This window comes from Crocuta crocuta, unplaced genomic scaffold (assembly GCF_008692635.1).
Source record: "Crocuta crocuta isolate KB4526 unplaced genomic scaffold, BGI_CrCroc_1.0 scaffold396, whole genome shotgun sequence".
In the NCBI taxonomy this organism is placed as follows: domain Eukaryota; kingdom Metazoa; phylum Chordata; class Mammalia; order Carnivora; family Hyaenidae; genus Crocuta; species Crocuta crocuta.
The window spans coordinates 3919961-3939458 of record NW_027533259.1 but is presented as its reverse complement, the minus strand read 5'-3'; the positions used below and the strand labels follow the sequence as shown (position 1 = coordinate 3939458).

General features: G+C 36.8%; 1 protein-coding gene and 1 pseudogene across 3 annotated transcripts in view; one reads left to right on the top strand and one right to left on the bottom strand.

Moving 5' to 3' along the window:
• PHTF2 (putative homeodomain transcription factor 2) overlaps positions 1–19498 on the bottom strand; it is a 127745-nt gene that overhangs the window by 49656 nt on the left and 58591 nt on the right. For all 3 annotated transcript variants that reach the window (XM_077746963.1, XM_077746964.1, XM_077746965.1), the window contains exon 3: positions 7217–7273. In XM_077746963.1, coding sequence (XP_077603089.1) covers positions 7217–7273 — 57 coding nt within the window. The remainder of the gene's footprint in view (positions 1–7216; positions 7274–19498) is intronic.
• Positions 507–5742, top strand: LOC144217416 (large ribosomal subunit protein eL8 pseudogene; annotated as a pseudogene).

Here is a 19498-nt window from a genome sequence, read left to right as displayed (position 1 = left end):
AGACAGTAGATCTTAAAGTTCTAATCACAAGAAAAAAATATCGTTGTAACTATATATGGGGATGGATGTTAACTACTTATTGTGGTATCATTTCTCAATATATACAATATATTTCTCAATACATACAAATGTTGAATCATGCTGTACTCTTAGAATATAATGTTATATGTCAATTAATACCTCAATTAAAAAGTTGTCTTGGAATTCAATATGCATATCTTTAAATCCAGAATAACAGAAAATAATCAAATTCTAAAGATTTCAATAAAAAAACTTCAAGTAATACACTGGACAAAAATATAACATATCACATATTTGTTACAATTGGAACATAACTGTAGTATTGTAATAAATTTTATTACTTTCCAAAGGGATAAATTTAGGGATGTGTATAACATGTGAGGCGTGTTTATTACTAAAAGTAAAATTCTAAAACAAAGACTATCACAACTGGAACTCAATCTGGGTAATGACTGAGATGGTCCAGGAGATTTTGTTGGCCCCAGATGTGCACAGGAGAGTGTGCTGGGGCGGCTGGGAGAGCAGTGGCCCTGAAAAGTCCTCAAGGTGTAATGCTGGGGGCGTGGCTGCAGGAAGCAGATGATCACAAAGCTGGGGGCAGACAGGGATGCAAACTCCTCAGCAGATGCCAGCATGTGGGGTGATATTAGCTGAGACCCAGAGAAGATGATGCAGCTCTCAGGGTCACCACTATGTTCACATGCCAACCACCAAAGAGACCACAATGCCACCTATCACCTTAGAACTTAGATGCCATGCCCAGGAAGAGGAGGAGGGAAAGCAGGAGTCCTGAATTGAATTAGTTTAAACCCAGAATTAATGAACACAGATTAAGTTTCTGCTATCAGTGTATGGAGTGGGAGCAGAGGCAGAGACCAAAATCACTGAAAACAATCAGACTTTATAACTTAAAAAGGGATGTTAAGAATTGGAAGAGTTTAGGCTAAATTCCTGAGGAGCCAAGCACTGAGATTAGATGATCTGTTTACTATTCATTCAATTAATCAAGTAACTTTGTAGTAAATTCTCTGTGTGGTCCTAATCCAAATAACAATGACCCGTAAGGTAAACATTTAGTAAAGTACTGTTTGCATCTGAAACAAAGAAAAGGAGACTATTTGAGCTCAGAATTAACTGAGATGTTTGAATAAAAAATGTACCCTGAAATCGAGAAGCAATTAACCTTAGAACCCCTTTAATAGTTGTGCATGTGACTGAAAACCACTGAGTAGTATGAAAACAAAAAAGAAGGGTCAGGACTGGACACAGTCATGGTAATTTTATATATATAGTCAATCCTCATATTCATAGATTCTGTATTTGCAAATTTACCTACTCACAGAATTTATTTATAGCCCTAAAATCAATACTTGCTGTGCTTTTGTAGTCATTTGCAGATATGCACAAAGTGGCAAAAAATGTGAGTCACCCAATGTTCACATTCCCATCTGAGGTCAAACAAGGCAACAATCTGCCTTATTTCAGTTCTCATGCTGTAAATAAGCATCTTTTCACAGTCTGTTTTCACATAGTGCTGGATTTTGCCTTTTTTTGTGATTCTTGTTCGTATTTTTGCTGTTTAAAGCAGCCCTCAAGCACAGGGCCAAAGTGCAGTCTAATGTTCCTGAGTGTAAGAAGGCTGAGAGGTGCCTCGTTGAGAAAATGTGTGCTCCATAAGCTAGGTTCGGACAGGAGTCATACTGTCGTTGGCCATGAGTTCAATGCTAGTGAATCAACAATATATATTAGATAAGATGTCTTTCAACAGAAACATACACAAAACCAAGTATAAGTACTGATTGGTTGACGAAAGAGTTGTCACTAGAGGCGGAGCAATGGTCAGTATTTGCTAGTTCAGTGTTTATTGTGACTTTATAGAACATGACTCCTGTGAATAACAGCAACTGACTATCTGCACTTCATTTCCCATTCTAATGTCATGATCGAGTGGCTGGCCGACTATAAATCACTCCCAACATTTGGCAAATTGGAAAAGCAATTCTAATAATACATACATGGAAAAAAAATTTTTCCTTAATAGAGCACTACATGTAGTATAAGCTTTGAGATTTAATCATTATTAGCGCCAACAAATTTGAAAACAGTAACATACTTTGGTTTACTTCTACCTTTTACACATTCTTTTTCTGATAATTTGAAAATAATTTTATTGCCAATGTTTTATGGCAATCGTGAAGCTTAATTTACTGCTATATACCTAAAATTTTTATCAAGATTGTTTTAAGAATTTAAAGTCCTTATGAAAGGAATAGTAAATTACCTTGATTTACACAATTGTGTTTTTCAACAACACAAGGTTCATTTTTCCTGACCTTTTTTATATGTGGTTCATTTCCTATTTTATATTTTATTAAAACATTTATTTTGAGCTACAAGGTAGATCACAGCATAATTGCCAGTTTTGATAAAACTCCCCTTCTAGGTAACCTATCAGACTACTTAGAGCATTTTAAAAAAGAAAAACAAAGAAAAATTTCACTGATAAATCTTCTAACATTAATTATTTTAATCACAAAAATAAAAGATATTAGCACCCCTAGGTGAGCATTCAAAAAATCTGATTTTAATTAAGTAGATATTTTAAGTTGGAAAATTTTAAATTGGTTTAGAGCAAACTACATTCACACAAAACAGCAGAGCTTTCAAGTACTAACTATAATTATGGACCATCAAAAAGTTTAAATGAACAAACAAAAATCAAAACTAAGTCAGTTTAAAAGAAAGGATTTTAATAACTACTGATTAAACTAGAAAGTAGAAATAACCAGGTATTAGAAATACAATTAATCTCTAAGAATTCAAATAATATATTCTTTACACTTAAACTCTTGTAGTACATCCCTAAGGTACAGTGACACAAATTGTATGAAGTTTTGAATTTTAAAAAAAAATCTGTAAATACACAGATAATGTTGAACCAAAAAGCTTAAACCAGCTGTTTAAATTTAGAAAGTCCTTCTGTTCAATGATGTGGACTTCCCATGCATGGAACTATTATAATACTTAGACTCCACCAAAGGATGTAGCCATCAGTTTCACTTTCCGGAAATCCTATTTTGTTTCTCCTATCCTGTTTTTCCTGTATAATGACTTTGAATAGCATGGTTCTTTTTTGTGAAGCTTTGAAACTCTAGGAAGCACTAAAGCTGGGGAGAATCTCACATTAACTTTTAAATTTGGGTTAAGGTGATCAGAAAATAAAGTTTTCAGTTACAATTTCTAAAATGTTTAAGAAAAAAAATCTGCAGCTTACAAAAAACTTTGGCAATATCAACTAAGGGTCTTCAGTTTAGAAAATAAAAATTTCCAAAGAATATACTTTCATGGCTTTCTTTGGTTTCTTTAGTTGCTGCTCACCACTATGACAGGCATACAATCAATTACAGAGGACAAACTCAACACATTCCCTACAGTGTTCATGAAGCACCAGGTGCTTTAAATCAAATATTATATTAATACACAGCAGCTATTTCTCTACCTTCCTTAAAGTAAATGCAAAATTATTTTACACTTATAGTGTAATTTGCCTCCACTAAAATGTTTACCAACAATGAAATGTTTTAGGCTTGTCAACAAATTGGCCCCTTTATTTAATTCAAAATAATAAGATACTGTTTTTAATTCTTCAATTACACAGTACTATTTTTAAAGGGAGACATATTAATAAAAAAAAGTCATAGTTTGTATCCTTCTCCAAATTCATTCTGTCAGGGCACCAAGGAATAACTAATGTAACCCTCTTTTACTCTAACCTCTGTTTAGGCATTAAAATAGTTCTAGAAATGAGGAATGTAGTTATTTGTGATGAGCAGCTGAAGAGGTTTCAAGGCATCTTACTAAATCTGTATGCTTCTCTTTACTTGCTTGACTATTCCCACTCTTCCTGATACTCTTGCCAGACTATTGTCATGGATCTCTGACCTCCTTCACTTATATCTCTTCCTTTACCTATCTATTACATGTTGATGTTTCCCAGTGTTCTGTTCTCAGCCTTTTCCTCTCATCATACAGTGGAAATCCCCTTACCCCTACAGCTGTATTATATAATGTGTTATGTAATACATATAGCACACATATATGCATTCCTATATATACACATATTCATACCAAGGACTCCCAAATCTCTTTCTCAAGCACCATCTGATATTGCTAAAGCACAATTTTAAATCTGCTCTTGTAGTATTTCTCATCACACTTAGTGCTGCCTAAGCAAAGTTTCTAAAACAAATTTTATCAGGCAACTTTTTCTGCTTAAAATCCTTCAATGTCTAAAAACAGAGAGGGAGGCAAACCATAAGAGACACTTAAATACAGAGAACAAACTGAGGGTTGCTGGAGGGGAGGTATGGGCTAAATGGGTGATGGGCATTAAGGAGGGCACTTGTTGGGATGAGCACTGGGTGCTATATGTAAGTGATGAATCATTAAATTCCACTCTTGAAACCATTATTACAGTATATGTTAACTAACTTGACTTTAAATAAATTTTTTAAAAAAGAATACATGATTCCACTCATAAATGGAATTAAAGAAACAATAAACAAAAAGCAGAATCAGAACTATAAATGCAGAGAATAAACTGATGGTTGCTAGAGGGGAGAGGAAGGAGGTAGTTGGGCAAAATGGGGAAAGGGGAAAGGGAGATATAGGCCTCCAGTATGGAATGAGAAGTCATGGAAATAAAAAGCAAAGCATAAGGAATACAGTCAGTGCTACTGTAATAGCAATGCAATGGGACAGATGTAGCTATACTTGTAATGAACATAGCACAATGTATGAATTTGTCAAATCACTAAGTTGTCATATACGTGAAGCTAATGTTAACAGTGCATGTCAACTACACTCAAACAAAAATTCTTAAGAATCAAAGTAGCACTGCTCCAGCCATCCAAGAAGCTGAAAGGAAAAAAGGCTAAGTAAGGGGAAGACATTTGCCTCTGCCCCTGCTGTCATGCAGAAGCAGGAGGCCAAGAAGGTGGTCAACCCCTTATTTGAGAAAAGGCCCAAGAATTTTGGCTTTGGATTGGGCATCCAAACCAAAACGGACCTCATCTGCTTTGTCAAATGGCCCCACTATACATCCAGCTGCAGTGGCAAAGGGCCATTCTCTATAAATGTCTAAAAGCGCCTTCCGCAATTAACCAGTTCACCCAGGCCCTGGACCACCAAACAGATGCTCAACTGCTTAAGCTGGCGCCCACACACAGACCAGAGACAAAGTAAGAGAAGCAGCAGAGATTGCTGTCCCAGGCTGAGAAGAAAGCTACCAGCAAAGGTGATGTCCCCTCTAAAAGGTTGTCTGTCCTGTGAGCTGGGGTCAATACTGTCACCACGTTGGTGGAAAACAAGAAGGCTCAGCCGGTAGTGACTATACATGATGCGTATCCCACTGAGCTGGTTGTCTTCCTGCCTTGCCTGTGTCGTAAGATAGGGGTTCCCTACTGCATCATCAAAGGGAAGGCTAGGCCAGGGCGTCTGGTCCACAGGAAGACCTGCACCACTGTCACCTTCACACAGGTTAACTTGGAAGACAAAGAAGGTCAGCCTAAGCAGGTGGTAGCTTTCAGGACCAGTTACCATGACAGATATGATGAGATCCACTGTCACTGGGTAGACAATGTCCTAGGTCCCAAGGCTGGGGCTCACACTGTCAAGTCAGAAAAGGCAAAGGCTAACGAACTGGACACCAAACTGAGCTAAGTGTATGCCGCTGAATTTTCTGTACGTCAAAGTTATAAAAAGTTCTCTTTTTAAAAATAATAATAAAATAAAATCCATCCGTGTCTCCCTCATCATATTCCAGATTACGTCCAGACTCGCAGGTGAGGCAGTCAAGCCCCTCCATGATCTGACTCCCCATTTTCCTTTCTAGTTTCACACCTAACCATTCTAATCTCCTTCCTCCATCCAACCTATTATCAATCAAGCTCCTTGAGGATTCCTCAGTCAGTCATGCTCCTTCCTTCCTGCATGTTTATTTTCATACGCTCTTAATTCTGCCTGGAATGTTTTCCTCATTTTCCCTAATGTCTGTCAAACTCGGCTCATGAGTCACTTCCTCTATGCAGTCTTTCCTAACCTTCCTGGGGATGCTTCCCCCTGCACTCCCCAAAACAGACCTACACTTTCCTGTCCTAATTGAACTGATCTCATTTGTAATCATCTATCTACAAAATTAAAATCCATTCCATCTTTCTGTCTCCATGATTTAATCCTATATTTAACACATACTTGGTGTTTATAGCAACCTTAATTCTTAATGAAAACAGTTTAAAGATTATAAATAACCAATGGCAAAGAATCTTGTTCTTTATTATAGATGACTCAATTGTCTAAACACTGAGTTTTTCTTTAAGTAACCATTAAAACTGGTTTCCAGTCTAATATAAATCTTTTTATACAAAATAGAAAATGTCAAGCAACTAAAGTAACATTCTCTGGGCTCAGATTAAATTTAGCTCGTGCAGGAACACACAGATTAGTATTATCTATGCAAATGAAAAATATAAATCTTTTTATCAAAAAGGAGCAACTGCTGAGAAACAGAACAAATTTAGTTAAAAAATAGTTTACATGCTAGCAATGTAGTCTATAAGGATCTCTTATCAGCCTAAGTGATTACATGAAAATCACCTAATACAAAAACATTTTAATTAATGCTTTACTTTCCTAAATTCTTTTAAAAAATGACCAACTTTTCAGCAACTGTATTTGCGTCCAAGTCATTCTTGTTAGTAGCACCAAAAGCAGATCTCAATGAAGCAGAGCGGCATTTGACAGGATCACTCAGGCGGGAAAAGTCCTGAAACACTTACCAGTTTAATAAACTGTACAGAGCAATGACAGCATCAAAAGGGAGGAAAAGCAAACTAGAAGTATAAGGTGACAAGTGAAAGGGGAAGACAGCTGATAAAAAATAACCATTAGAAATTAAATTTTAAAAGAACAGAAAGATGCTAAAAAGCAAAACAATAAATAAATAAATCATCAGAGGTAAAGACACGTGATTATGCCAGCATAAGAGTTTACCTCTTTATTTAAAAGTCTGGAGTTTATCTCTTTATTTGAAAGTACTTTAGTTAAAAGTATATGGAAAGATATAAAATAAAACGTGGTTAATAATCAACTTATAGAACTATGTTTCAGAATGTACAAAATAAAATAAACTTGTTACCTTGATTTCTCTTTGCTCAACAGATTTTTCCCATATTTGTTGATCGTATGCTCCAATCTACGAAAATAAATAAAATATAACACTGCATTAAATGATCATCATTCGTACTCATCTAATAGGTATAACTCTGCTTGCATTACAAGCAACTCAGCACTCATTCAGCACAGGCGAGATTCAGCTTTGTTTCAGACTTCTGCAATCAATAAGGTTCTCAGTGCTTCTGAAAGTATGGTTTCAGGACCAGCAGTTTTAGCACTACCTGGGAACTTGTTGGAAATGCAAACTCTATGGCCTCATCCCACGGTTGCTGAATCAGTAATATGGCTAACGGCACCCAACAATCTGTTTTAAAAATTCCTCTAGGGGTGACTGGGTGACTCCATCGGTTAAGCGTCTGACTTCAGCTCAAGTAATGATCTCAGGCTTTGTGGGTTCGAGCCCCGCGTCGGGCTCTGTGCTGTCAGCTAGCTTAGAGCCTGGAGCCTGTTTCAGATTCTGTATCTCCCTCTCTCTCTGACCCTCCCCTGCTCATGCTGTCTCTCTCTCTCTCTCAGAAATAAATAAAACATTAAAAAAAATTTCCTCTAGATGATTCTGATACACTACTAAAGTTTGAGAACCACTACCCTGGGGAATCCTTTTATTTTATTTTATTTTATTTTATTTTTAAATCAAAGGGTAGTTTATGTGTACATTGTACAGATTTAAATGACTCACAAGAATGAAGCTTTTTTCATATACATTAAGATCATACCACCTAGCTGTTTATCAAAAGATGGTCAAGGAGAAATCTGACTCCAAACTGCATACAAGACTGCCATCTTAAAGAGACTGCATTTCAAACAGGCAACTACATCACTGGTACTAAAGCTTTGGAATGGGTGTTCATTCTATTATATGACTAAAAACAGGATGGAAAGCAAGATCAGTTGAGAATTTAATCTAAAATGGAATAGAAGCTGTCATTTTCTGCACCAGCACTCCTCACTCCTCTGCTGCCATCTTTAGCAAATACTCCTTGTCGATCTTGATCAGAAGTACTTCTTTTGTAGAAATTGATAGATGGTTCATTCCATTCTGCTACCAAGAAGTGCATGCTGCTGCAGCGGCATTTCATCGCTACCTGGCTAAGGTTCTTCAGAATTTGTGATCCTATGCCAAAGCCTCTGTAATCACTCATTACGAAGAAGTCCTCAAGATACAACAGCGTGCCAATCCACAGGTCATAGGGAAAGTAGGACATGGAGAAACCAATAACGCTGCATCCCTCTAGAGACCAGTCTCCTTGGGCACTTCTGCAACCAAGCAGTGGTAGAAAGGGTGCTCTCCGAAACCATCCTCTAGTAGATCTTTTTCAGTTAATATTACTTGCTCTTTCACGTTTTTGTATTTGAACAGTTCCGATCAGCCGCAGGAAGTCACTACAGTCGGCGGTGGTGGCCAGACGGATCACGAATTTAGCTATTTTTTTTTTTAGCAAAAGTCTTTTGCTTTTCTTCCCTTTGCAGATCAGGCCCCTGTACTTGAACAGCAGGAAGAGGTGGTTCCCCATTCATCTCCCAGGAGCATCCCTTTCTTGGTCAGGCTGGCACCATGACCCGGTGAACCTCTGCAAGCGAAGGAAAAGCTTTGCCTGACTGTGAATAGCGTGGCACCAGGAATCCTTTATTTTAAATGCACACAATTGCTACAGCTATGGTGCCTTCAATAAAGAACTACCAATAATAAATTCTTTATGGATTTATTTTTAAAGAAAAAAATGTAAATATTTTACAGAATTAAAAATTCATAAATGTGTAAATCACAATTACCACTTGGGTTACAGTTTAAACTGAAAAATAAACTCTTGAAAGCAATTGAAAACACAGGGTAAACATCAAGAAGTAGAATTTCTTTTAGCTTCTTTGCCCGTCATTCTCAGATGTTGGAAAGTTCTCTGAACTACAGCTTTAGCAGAGGAGCATGAACAAACCACTCTTACTAAGTACTCCACATCTCAGTACTAAGAAACTAAGTTTCCCCTTAGTTCCCAATATCCAACAGGACACTGAAATGGGTTAATAGCTTATAGTTTTAACTAAGGATTTTCACTTTATCATTAATTGAAAATTAGAATTCTGAGAAATTAAGATTATTTCAAATAATTACAATTAAGAGATGAAACGAACAGAAACCAGAGATAGGCAGAGATATTATGAGGAAATTCAGGATAGAGCATTTTCTGACTCACATCATTCTACCCAAAAGTTCTTTTATTTATTTTTTATTTTTTTAATGTTTTACTTATTTCTGAAAGAGAGAGAGAGAGAGAGAGAAAATGAGGAGGGGAGGATCAGAAAGAAAGGGAGATACAGAATCAGAAGCAGGCTCCAGGCTCTGAGCTGTCAGCACAGAGCCCGATGTGGTGCTCAAACTCACCAACTGTGAGATCGTGACCTGAGCTGAAGTCAGATGCTTAACTGACTGAGCCACTCAGGTGCCCCCAAAAGTCCTTTTATCTACACATTTTAAAAAATCTTGTTTCAAGGGGTGGCTTACTTGGTTAAGCATCTGACTCTTGATTTTGGCTCAGGTCATGATCTCACACTTTGTGGGATCGAGCCCTGCTAACAGCACAGAGCCTGCTTGGGATTTTCTCTCCCTTGCTCTCCGCTCCTCCCCTACTTGCATGTATGTGCACGCGTGTGCGTGCTCTCTCTCTCAAAATAAATAAACATTAAAAAAATAAAAATCTTGTTTCGAGGAATGAGAAACTGAGAATACAAGAATGGCTTAAAGACAGACATGAAAGAGGGAAAATAAAATGATTACATGATTCTGTAAGAGCCCTTCTGTTCCATTATTCTCTCTCAGACATTATCTTATTCATACTAATTTCTCTGGTCCTTTAAATCCTTTTCTCTTTTTCATCGCTTTCCTGTGACTCCTTTCTTATTTTTAAAATCACTTTGTGATATAATATACCCTGCAAATTAAAATCTTAGGACATAGATTCACAAGAGTGATTCCGCTCTAACTTGATAATTCACAATGACTGAGTTAAATATAACTTAATCAAAACTTAACTTTAAAATGTGTAACTATTTCAATGGCACTGCATATTTTCTAGTGAAACAATAACCAAAAACTAATAAGAAATAGCCACTGATTTGTTTTAATGATTATTTTGGCAGTATTTTGTTTTCATGTACAAAAGAATGTACTAAATTCTCTCTAAGGAGAATTTTTAAAAGAACTATATTTTTATTTCAGGATGACTCAAGAATATGGACATGGAACTATATGAGCCACAATCTTAAAATCAGCAATATGCAAAAGACCAAATGAGACATACATGTTAATCCTTGTCTTAACTAGGTTGGATACAATCCCAGTATGGTACTCAGTAGCTCCAAGCTTAAAAAGGTTAGGGAAGCCTAATAAATCTTGAGGTGAAGCAGTGGCTAAAAGTGGAAAAGCTTTTTGAAGGCTGAAGTACTGGTAAATAGTTTCATGTAACTCTAAAAAAAAGGGCAGGTGGTGAGGGATATTCCTATAAAAAGGATATAAAGAGAATAAACATGGCTTATTTTACTAGAGAGTCCTTTATATTTTTCAAAGATTACATGGGTTAGAGAAAGAACAATTTTTACTGTAATAGAATGTGGGATCTTAAAAAAAAAAAACTAGAGAAGTGTCACTTTCAATTATAAGCAATTAAATATCTCTCCAAGTGGAGAAATCCGTTTTCCTCTGCAGCAGACTTTTTTTGTTTTTAAAAATACCACCAGAATAGACCTTTTAGTTACAGAAGCAAATAGACTACTTCTTTGAAAAAACCTATGGGGGTGCTGTGAACCTAAATGCAGGTGTTTTAGATGGTCATGGCTCTGCTTAGTGACGCACAGGCCACTAACAAATTACTCTTAAAAAGACATTCTGACTGTATTGTGTCTGAAAATTGCTTGTTTCTGAGGATACGTGTGTAGTACAACAGAAATATCATCAAGTCAGGATATACTGACAGGACAGCAGAAGGCCAGGGAAGGAATTCTTAAGACCCCTTCTTGTCTAAAGCCTCACTTGATTCCACCCTGCAATCTGTCAAGATAAATCAGAACCCCTGTGGCTGAGGTCAAGCTTTTCCCCTGAAAGAAATATGATCTTATGGTCAGTCATCACAGAGCAAGAAAAGAAGTGAAACTCAGACTGAAAAAAATAACCATCTTCTCAAGACTTAGGGTCAGGGATGAAGAAAAAATCTGCAGAGCTGTGCTAACAAAAGTAAAAAATAAATAATTCAATACACTTTCCAATCGTTCTATTCTACACACAAACACTTGGCAGTCTTGACTAAGTCAGCTAAACTTGGTAACTGTTATTATTGTCGTCTGTTGGGTTTTTTTTTTTTTTTTGTATTTCTTCTACATAAAATTACATTATTTTTTAAATGCCATACAAAAGGTTAAAGGAATCTCAGCAGTATCATTTGTACAACAGAAAAGAAATTTAAATCAGATAATATGTTCTTTAAAAAAAAGATAATATGTTCTTCCACTGAGCAAAGAATATTAGGTAATATTTTGGCTACTTCCAAATTTCAGTTACCTCCTCACTGTTTTCCCTTGCCCCTCACAATGCCTCCACTGTTTGGATATTTAGAAAAGTGCCCCATATTCTATGCAAACAAAAGGATATATATACAAATAATGCTTTGATGGTAAACAGACCAAACTTCTGTAAGGTACCTTACAAAATACCAACGTAATTAATGTATGAGTAGTTCTATGGCTTTCCAACCATACTCTTCATAACTGACCATCTATTTCAAGGAGGAAAAAACACTGTTTATTTCATATTATGAGAGGAGACTCGGAAATCCTGATTTACATTTGACATGCAGGCAACAGCTTTGTACATGTTAAGGAAATTCATTCTCTGGTGCCTGGCTATATGATAAGCAATTTTATTAATACTCTGGTTATTACTCCCACAGATTCCATGAACACCTTAAGCCTCCGATGTACTCTTCCCCAACCAGAGCTGACCTACAGTTAGGTTTTTTTTACCTGGTTCCAGACCAGGAAAAATTTTGCCCTCTAAAATTCATTCTGTATCTGTAACATTCAATATCTGTAACATTCTGTATCTGTAACAACAGGTCTGGTAATCCTTTATTGATTTCTTACAATACTTCCCATGACGGTAAGGGCAATTCTAAACTTTCTTCCCACAGGCTTTAATTCCTAATTACTATGAGCATGACCTTTCCTGGCAGAACACAGAGTCATCTACTTCAGTTACTAAGAATGAAGCCATAAGATGCAATGTCTTCATTTCCTGTCTTCTCCATCTCTAGTATCCACGTTCTCATCTATTACTTATAGTATTATTTTCTTTCCTCCTATTTTTATATTTATTTATAATATATATTTTTTAAAAGCCTTTACAGAGGTTGACTGATTTAAAAAAAGAAGAAATTTAGATACTATAGTAATATCAAGTGAATTAAAATGGAATCAAATGAATACTACAGATACTTTCTGACCTACTGAAGACTATCATAAAAAGAAAATGTAGAGCACTGGGGTGGCTCAGTAGGTTAAGGGTCAACTTCAACTCAGGTCATGATCTCACGGTTCATGGGTTCAAGCCCTGTGTTGGGCTCTGTGCTGACAGCTCAGATTCTGGAGGCTGCTTTGGATTCTGTATCTCCCCTCTCTCTCTTCCCCTCCCCTGCTCATGCTCGGTCTTTCTCTCTCTCAAAAATAAATAAATGTTTAAACAATTTTTTTAAATAAAAAGAAAATGTACATGTTGTAAATCTGGAATTAATGTGGCTAATGTTACATTAAGTATATACCTAAATATATATAGTAGATATTTAGAAAGATATATGAAAGCCATTGTTTATAGAGATTATCTAAAAGAAGTATAGGACAACAGCACTTTTACTTTTTTCTTTGTATTATTTGCCCCCTATGATAGATACTTACTACTTCTGTAAAGTAAGAGTCTAACCCAAAGTAATCTGAAGTAATTGTCTACGAAATTAAGGTTTCTGTCACTAAATGTAATGTTTACAGGGAATCACCTACCTCTACCTTTCATCAATCTCTTTTTTCATCTTTCTGTACACTGAGACGTAACAAAATGGAGAAGGGGGAAAGAGGGGAGGGCAGGGAGGGGAAGTTAGGGATAGAGAGGGATGAGGGAGGGGTGGCTTGGTGGGTAGAGAAAATGAGTATCTTTGTCTAGGTGTCTGCCAGAATCAGCTCTGGCTTCTAAGAAAAACAAAATTGTAATGAAGATGATGGTATCAAGAGTACTAATGTTAAAACCTACATAATTAGATGGTGAAATGGGAAACACATATCACTAAGGAATTCTAGAAAAGAAATGTTTGAAAAACAATTTGAAAAGCTACTCTTAGGTGATCTGATTACCTCTCAGGTCATCACATGCAGAACAGCAGTGGCTCAAATATCAACAGGCTAAAGAGAAGGTATCTTGCTTCAAAAAGGTAGTTACCAATAGTTTAATTAGGTTAAGTGCTTAGATAAAAGATGTAGAGTTTACAAATAGATATAAGCAGGGCAAAGGGAGGCTCAGATTTTCACACATATTTTAAGCACCTCATTTCCTTAGAAAATGAACAGATATACCATAATACTATATATCAAGGTCCTAATTTTTTCCTACTTCTAACATGCTAAGTTTCAGTTTTTGGAGTCTCATTTCAAAAACTCTGAAAAGCACACTATAAATTCTCACAAACATCAAATTTAATTTAAAAAGTTAACACAGAACCCAAATCCCTTCTGAGTTTGGCCCACTCAATAAACATCAGAGGCCAATCATGTGCCAAGACAAATGCACCTTTGATACGAAGAGTGTGTGTGTTAAAAGTGTGACATGGATGCCCTCAGGGCAAGAAGCTAAAGAACCTCTTGAAGGACAAATGCTCCTTATAAAAAGGAAAATAAAAAGAAAGAGATGCCTGTGACCTTGGTGATTCTTTCCATCTCTATATTGATAGTAAATATATTCTAATTTTTTCTGTGACTATTTTTTTTTTTTACATACATCAACTAGAAGACCCAAATAGGTAAAGGTCATGTTGCTTTTATACCTAAAAGACTCATATTTTAATAGTGATTTTTTTAACGTTTACTTATTTTGAGGGGGGTGGAGGAAGAAAGAGTATGAGTGGGGGAAGGGCAGAGAGAAAGAGAGAGAATCCCAAGCAGACTCCTTGCCATGAGCACGAGCCTGACATGGGGCTTAATCTCAAACCATGAGATCATGACCTGAGCTAAAATCAAGAGTTGGATGCTTAACTGAGCCACTCAGGTGCCCCAATAGTGATTTAAACAGCTGTGCAACCAAAGATAATTTTTACCTTTGAGTCTTTTTTTTTTTAAATAAAAATAGAAGTTATCAATCAGAAAATACTCTTATATTTGGATTGTTCCATTTTTAATCCTTTTTCTCTCAATGCCTTAGCGGACTGACTTTTAATGTTTGCTGACTGGAGTATAAAAGACCCCCAGACTGTGCAAAGGAAGTGAATTTTCATCCTAACTCCACCATGACTAATCTTACGGCCTTGCAAGTTTCTTGACCTCTGATCATCTGTAAAATGGAGACAACAAAACATACTTCACAAAACTAGAATGTAAAAAGATAGTGTCTGGTATACAGTTGGTGCTCCTTAAATATTAGTTATTTCCTTTGTTGGTAAATCAATTTCTCTAGGCTTCAATATCTCATTTTTAAATTGATAAAGTTGAACTCTACTTAATTTATAACAATATTTATATTCACTAATGATGATTTGGATGGCCATAATTTTTCAGTGTATGAATATGGAAAGAGAAAAGACTCATTACAACTATGAAAAAAGAAAGAAGCACAAGAGTAGCTATAAATGCCTGGGCAAAAGGAAAAAGAAGAAAGCAGAAATAAACTGTGGAGATAAATGGCATGTTGACAATTAAAAAGCCAATGTTACACTGCTTAAAGAATTGTTTACAATTTATATATAAATGAAAACAGGGCTGTCAATACCCAAAATCTAATTTGCCCAGATACCTAAATTATATATAACTTGCATTTTCACAAATCTGGTAAAAAAAGAAATTGAAATGTTGAGCAATATAACATAATTAAGGTTACTGAAAATAGTGGCTCTGAAAATAAAATTTTAATCACCAATGAAAGAAAACTTATCTATAATCCCCCAGACTGTGTTGTTACGGTGGACATTCTGAAATTACACTTAATACTTCTGTTCATATTACTAAAACATACTAACAAAACTATTAGGGCCATTTCCATTAGAACTGTTGATTAACCTTGAGTAAATCTATACCTGGCATTAGTACAAACTGATTTTTTAGACTTTTTAAAACTTTTTTTTAAGAATAGTGTTGCATTTTTAATTTTTTAAAATGTTTTCATTTATTTCTGAGAGAGAGAGACAGCGTGAGCAGAAGAGCGTCAGAGAGAGAGGAAGACACAGAATCTGAAGCAGGCTCCAGGCTCTGAGGGAGCTGTCAGCACAGAGCCCGACACGGGGCTCGAACCCACGAACCGTGAGATCATGACCTGAGCTGAAGTCGGACGCTCAACCTACTGAGCCACCCAGGTGCCCCGAAAACTTTTAATTCCAAAGTATAGCTCTCAGAGTTTATCAAATAGTTTTTCACTGTTCTTTGAACTACCACCTTTCAAACAAATTTCTTTATTGAATGCCTGGCAATATCTCTGAGTCCCTATAACTGCTCCTGAAGAGCCTTGTTTCTAATCTACTTTCTTGCACAGCATTTCCCATTACTTCTCCATTTTCGTGCTCTCCTGTTCTATTCCCGTTTTTTCACAATGTCCTTTTTTAACATTTATTTTTGAGAGGGAGAGAGAGAGTGTACACGCATGGACTCACGTGTGCGTGTACACACACACACACACACCATGCCAGTGGTGGAGGGGCAGAGAGAGAGGGAGACACAGAATTTGAGGCAGGATCCAGGCTCTGAGCTGTCAGGACAGAGCCCGATGCAGAGCTTGAACTCACAAAAAATAAGATCATGAGCTGAGCCGAAGCTGGATGCTTAACTAGCTGAGCCACCCAGGTGCCCCCACAAGGTCCTATTTTAATCAAGATACTGCCCAATGTTTCTGATTGCCCAGTCCATGTGTGCACATGCACCCCCTCCCATACCTAGAGAGGTCAGACACTCAGGTGACTTTAATAATGAGAAAAAAGGAGGAAGCTGAATCATTTAATTATACAATATGAACTATGAATGAGGATGATGTCAGACAAAAAGGTGTGGTTTGAAGATACGTAAAGAGCTAGTAACTCTTCCAAATGTAAAACAAGTACCAAATTATTTTACCAAATTTTTAATTCTTCTGAATCAACCTTTTCTTAGAATATGAAAAGCCAAATCAGGGAAGACTTTAAATCCAATCATTAAAATATTGCTCCACAATTCTAGTGTTATTTGGGGGAGGAGAGGACTTGGGTAAGTTTTCATAGTTAAGATATCTTTTTTTTTTTTTTAATATTTTTATTTATTTCCAGGAGAGAGAGAGAGACAGTGTGAGCAGGGGAGGGTCAGAGAGAGAGGGAGTCACAGACTGAAACAGGCTCCAGGCTCCGAGCTGGCAGTCAGCACAGAGCCCGACGCGGGGCTCGAACCCACGAACCGCGAGATCATGACCTGAGCGAAAGTCGGACGCTTAACCGACTAAGCCACCCAGGCGCCCCAATAGTTAAGATATCTTAATTGGGGAAAGAATTCTAAATCCTGAAATAAATATGAATAATTATAAGCAAAGAGTTTCTTTGTAACCTCTTTGCTTCAACTGTCCTTTATTTCTTCTGCTATTAGTTATTAGCAGAATCATATAATGAAAAATGTTACTACAGTAAAGAAAAGCTGCTTCAGTAAAAAAGCAAACAAAAAAAATAAAACTTTTAAAAAGATTAAAATTTTGGGGGGTGGGGAAGAGAATAAAACTTTTCAAGAAAGAAAACAGATTTCTAGAATTCAATCAACTATAAAATACATTTCTAGGTAGCCTCTGACATTCAGACGGAAACACCCAAGTCTGAAAACACATTCTCATCTGCAGATACTAAAATCTAGGTAATTAGCAAAGATTCCATTCATTATATGTATTAATAATTAAAGCTACTTAAAATCTTCCCACATATTCTGTCAATTTATGCATCATCTTAAAATCACACCCTTTCCTGCATTAACCCTAAGAATAGTGTATTACAGGCCACATACATATAATCAAATAATGAATCATGACCAAGTTCCTATTGCCTAGGGAAAACCAGTTAATGATACAGTAAAACACTGACTCAAGTTTAGGGGAAAAAAAAAAAAAAAAAAGTCTTGAAGAGTGTTCATTAATTCAACAAAAAGAAATTATTATAGAACTTGCCTCTAACAAGTTACAAATCTAAAGAAAAATACTCAGAGAATTAGTTATAATTCAAAGCAGAATTAAGTAAATACTGATGTACTATACACGAATGAGAGATAGTCTGAAAAACAGCAGTATTTGTAATGTAAAATGTACAGTCAGAAAGATACTGAATATGTGGACATCGGAAAGAGATAAAGATGACAATTTATGGCTTAAGTACCTGGGACTGCGCTAGTACTGTTAACCATGACATGGAATAAAAACAGACTTGAAAAGGGCTGGGTAACTCAGTCGGTTAAGCTTTCAACTTTGATTTTGGTTCAGGTCATGATGTCATGGTCGGGAGACAGAGCCCCACGACAGATTCCATGATGGGTGTGAAGCCTGCTTAAGATTCTCTGTCTCTTTCTCCCTCTCCCCTGCTTAAAAAATTGGGGGGTAGGGGTGCCTGGGTGGCTCAGCTGGTTAAACATCTGAGTCTCAATTTCGACACAGGCATGACCTCACGGAAACTGCTTTCCAAGCACGGAAACTGCTTGGGATTCTCTCTCCAGTCTCTCTCTCTGTCCCTCCACCTGCTTGCACATACACTCTCTCTCAAAATAGATGAACATTTAAAAAGAAAATAAAAGAATAAAGAAAAGCGAAGAAAAAGAAAAAAAGAAAAGGAAAAAAAAGCTGTTGGGAGCTATAAACCCCATTACGGCTAGAGTCAGAGTTGGGAAGGTATAAAATCCAGAACTTGGGGGGCACCTGGGTGGCTCAGTCGGTCAAGTGTCCGACTTTGGCTCAGGTCATAATCTCACGGTTTGTGAGTTCAAGCCCTGCGTTGGGCTCTGTGCTGACAGCTCAGAGCCTGGAGCCTGCTTCAGATTCTATGTCTCCCCCATCTCTCTACCCCTCCCCCGCTCGCATCCTGTCTCTCTCTCTCTCTCAAAAATAAATTAAAATGTTAAAATGTTAAAAATAAAATGAAAATCCAGAATTCAGCAGCAAAACCTAGGTGTTGGGACAATTTGTGGCTAATAATAATCTAGGGAAACAGAATAGCTTAAGGAGACCAATAACAAAATATTAAGAAAGATAAATATCCAACTGGGGGGTGGACGTATCAAAGTCAGGTAAGGAGATTTAGAAAAATTAGTCAGACAAGAAAAGTGGGACAATACACTATAATAAAAGCCAAAAGAGGAGTTTCAAGAAAGGAGGTAAAATAAGAAGAGCTGAAAATACTGAAACGTTCTTTAGTAGGTAGGCAGGTAAACATGTTCATCTCAAATAATCTTGATCTCATTTAAATAGTAGGCAAAACTGGGGCGCCTGGGTGGCTTAGTCAGTTAAGCGTCCTACTTTCGCTTAGGTCATGATCTTGCGGTTCACGGGTTCGAGCCCCGCGTCGGGCTCTCTGCTGACTGCCAGCTCGGAGCCTGGAGCCTGTTTCAGTCTGTGACTCCCTTTCACTCTGACCCTCCCCTGCTCACGCTGTCTCTCTCTCTCACTCCTAGAAATAAATAAAACATTTAAAAAAAAATAGTAGGCAAAACTATAGCTGAGATATGGAAGCTTGGAGTTTGGAAAATGGGAGACAATAAAAAGGCAAACAGCAATCATTCTGGGAGAAGTATACAGTATCAACTGGAATGTCTGCTCTTAGCAATACCAAGAGCAAACACAGCTGAGTTGGTATTAAAAGCAATCTGCTGGGTGATGTTTGTATTCTTCCTTTTACTACCAAGACTCTACTGTCCAGGATCAGGAGGGGAAGAATTAAACACATGTATGCACACCCTGCCACCAAATACCTACAGTATGGCTGGCATGATGCTATGCACCTGGCAACGCCCCTCAGTAATT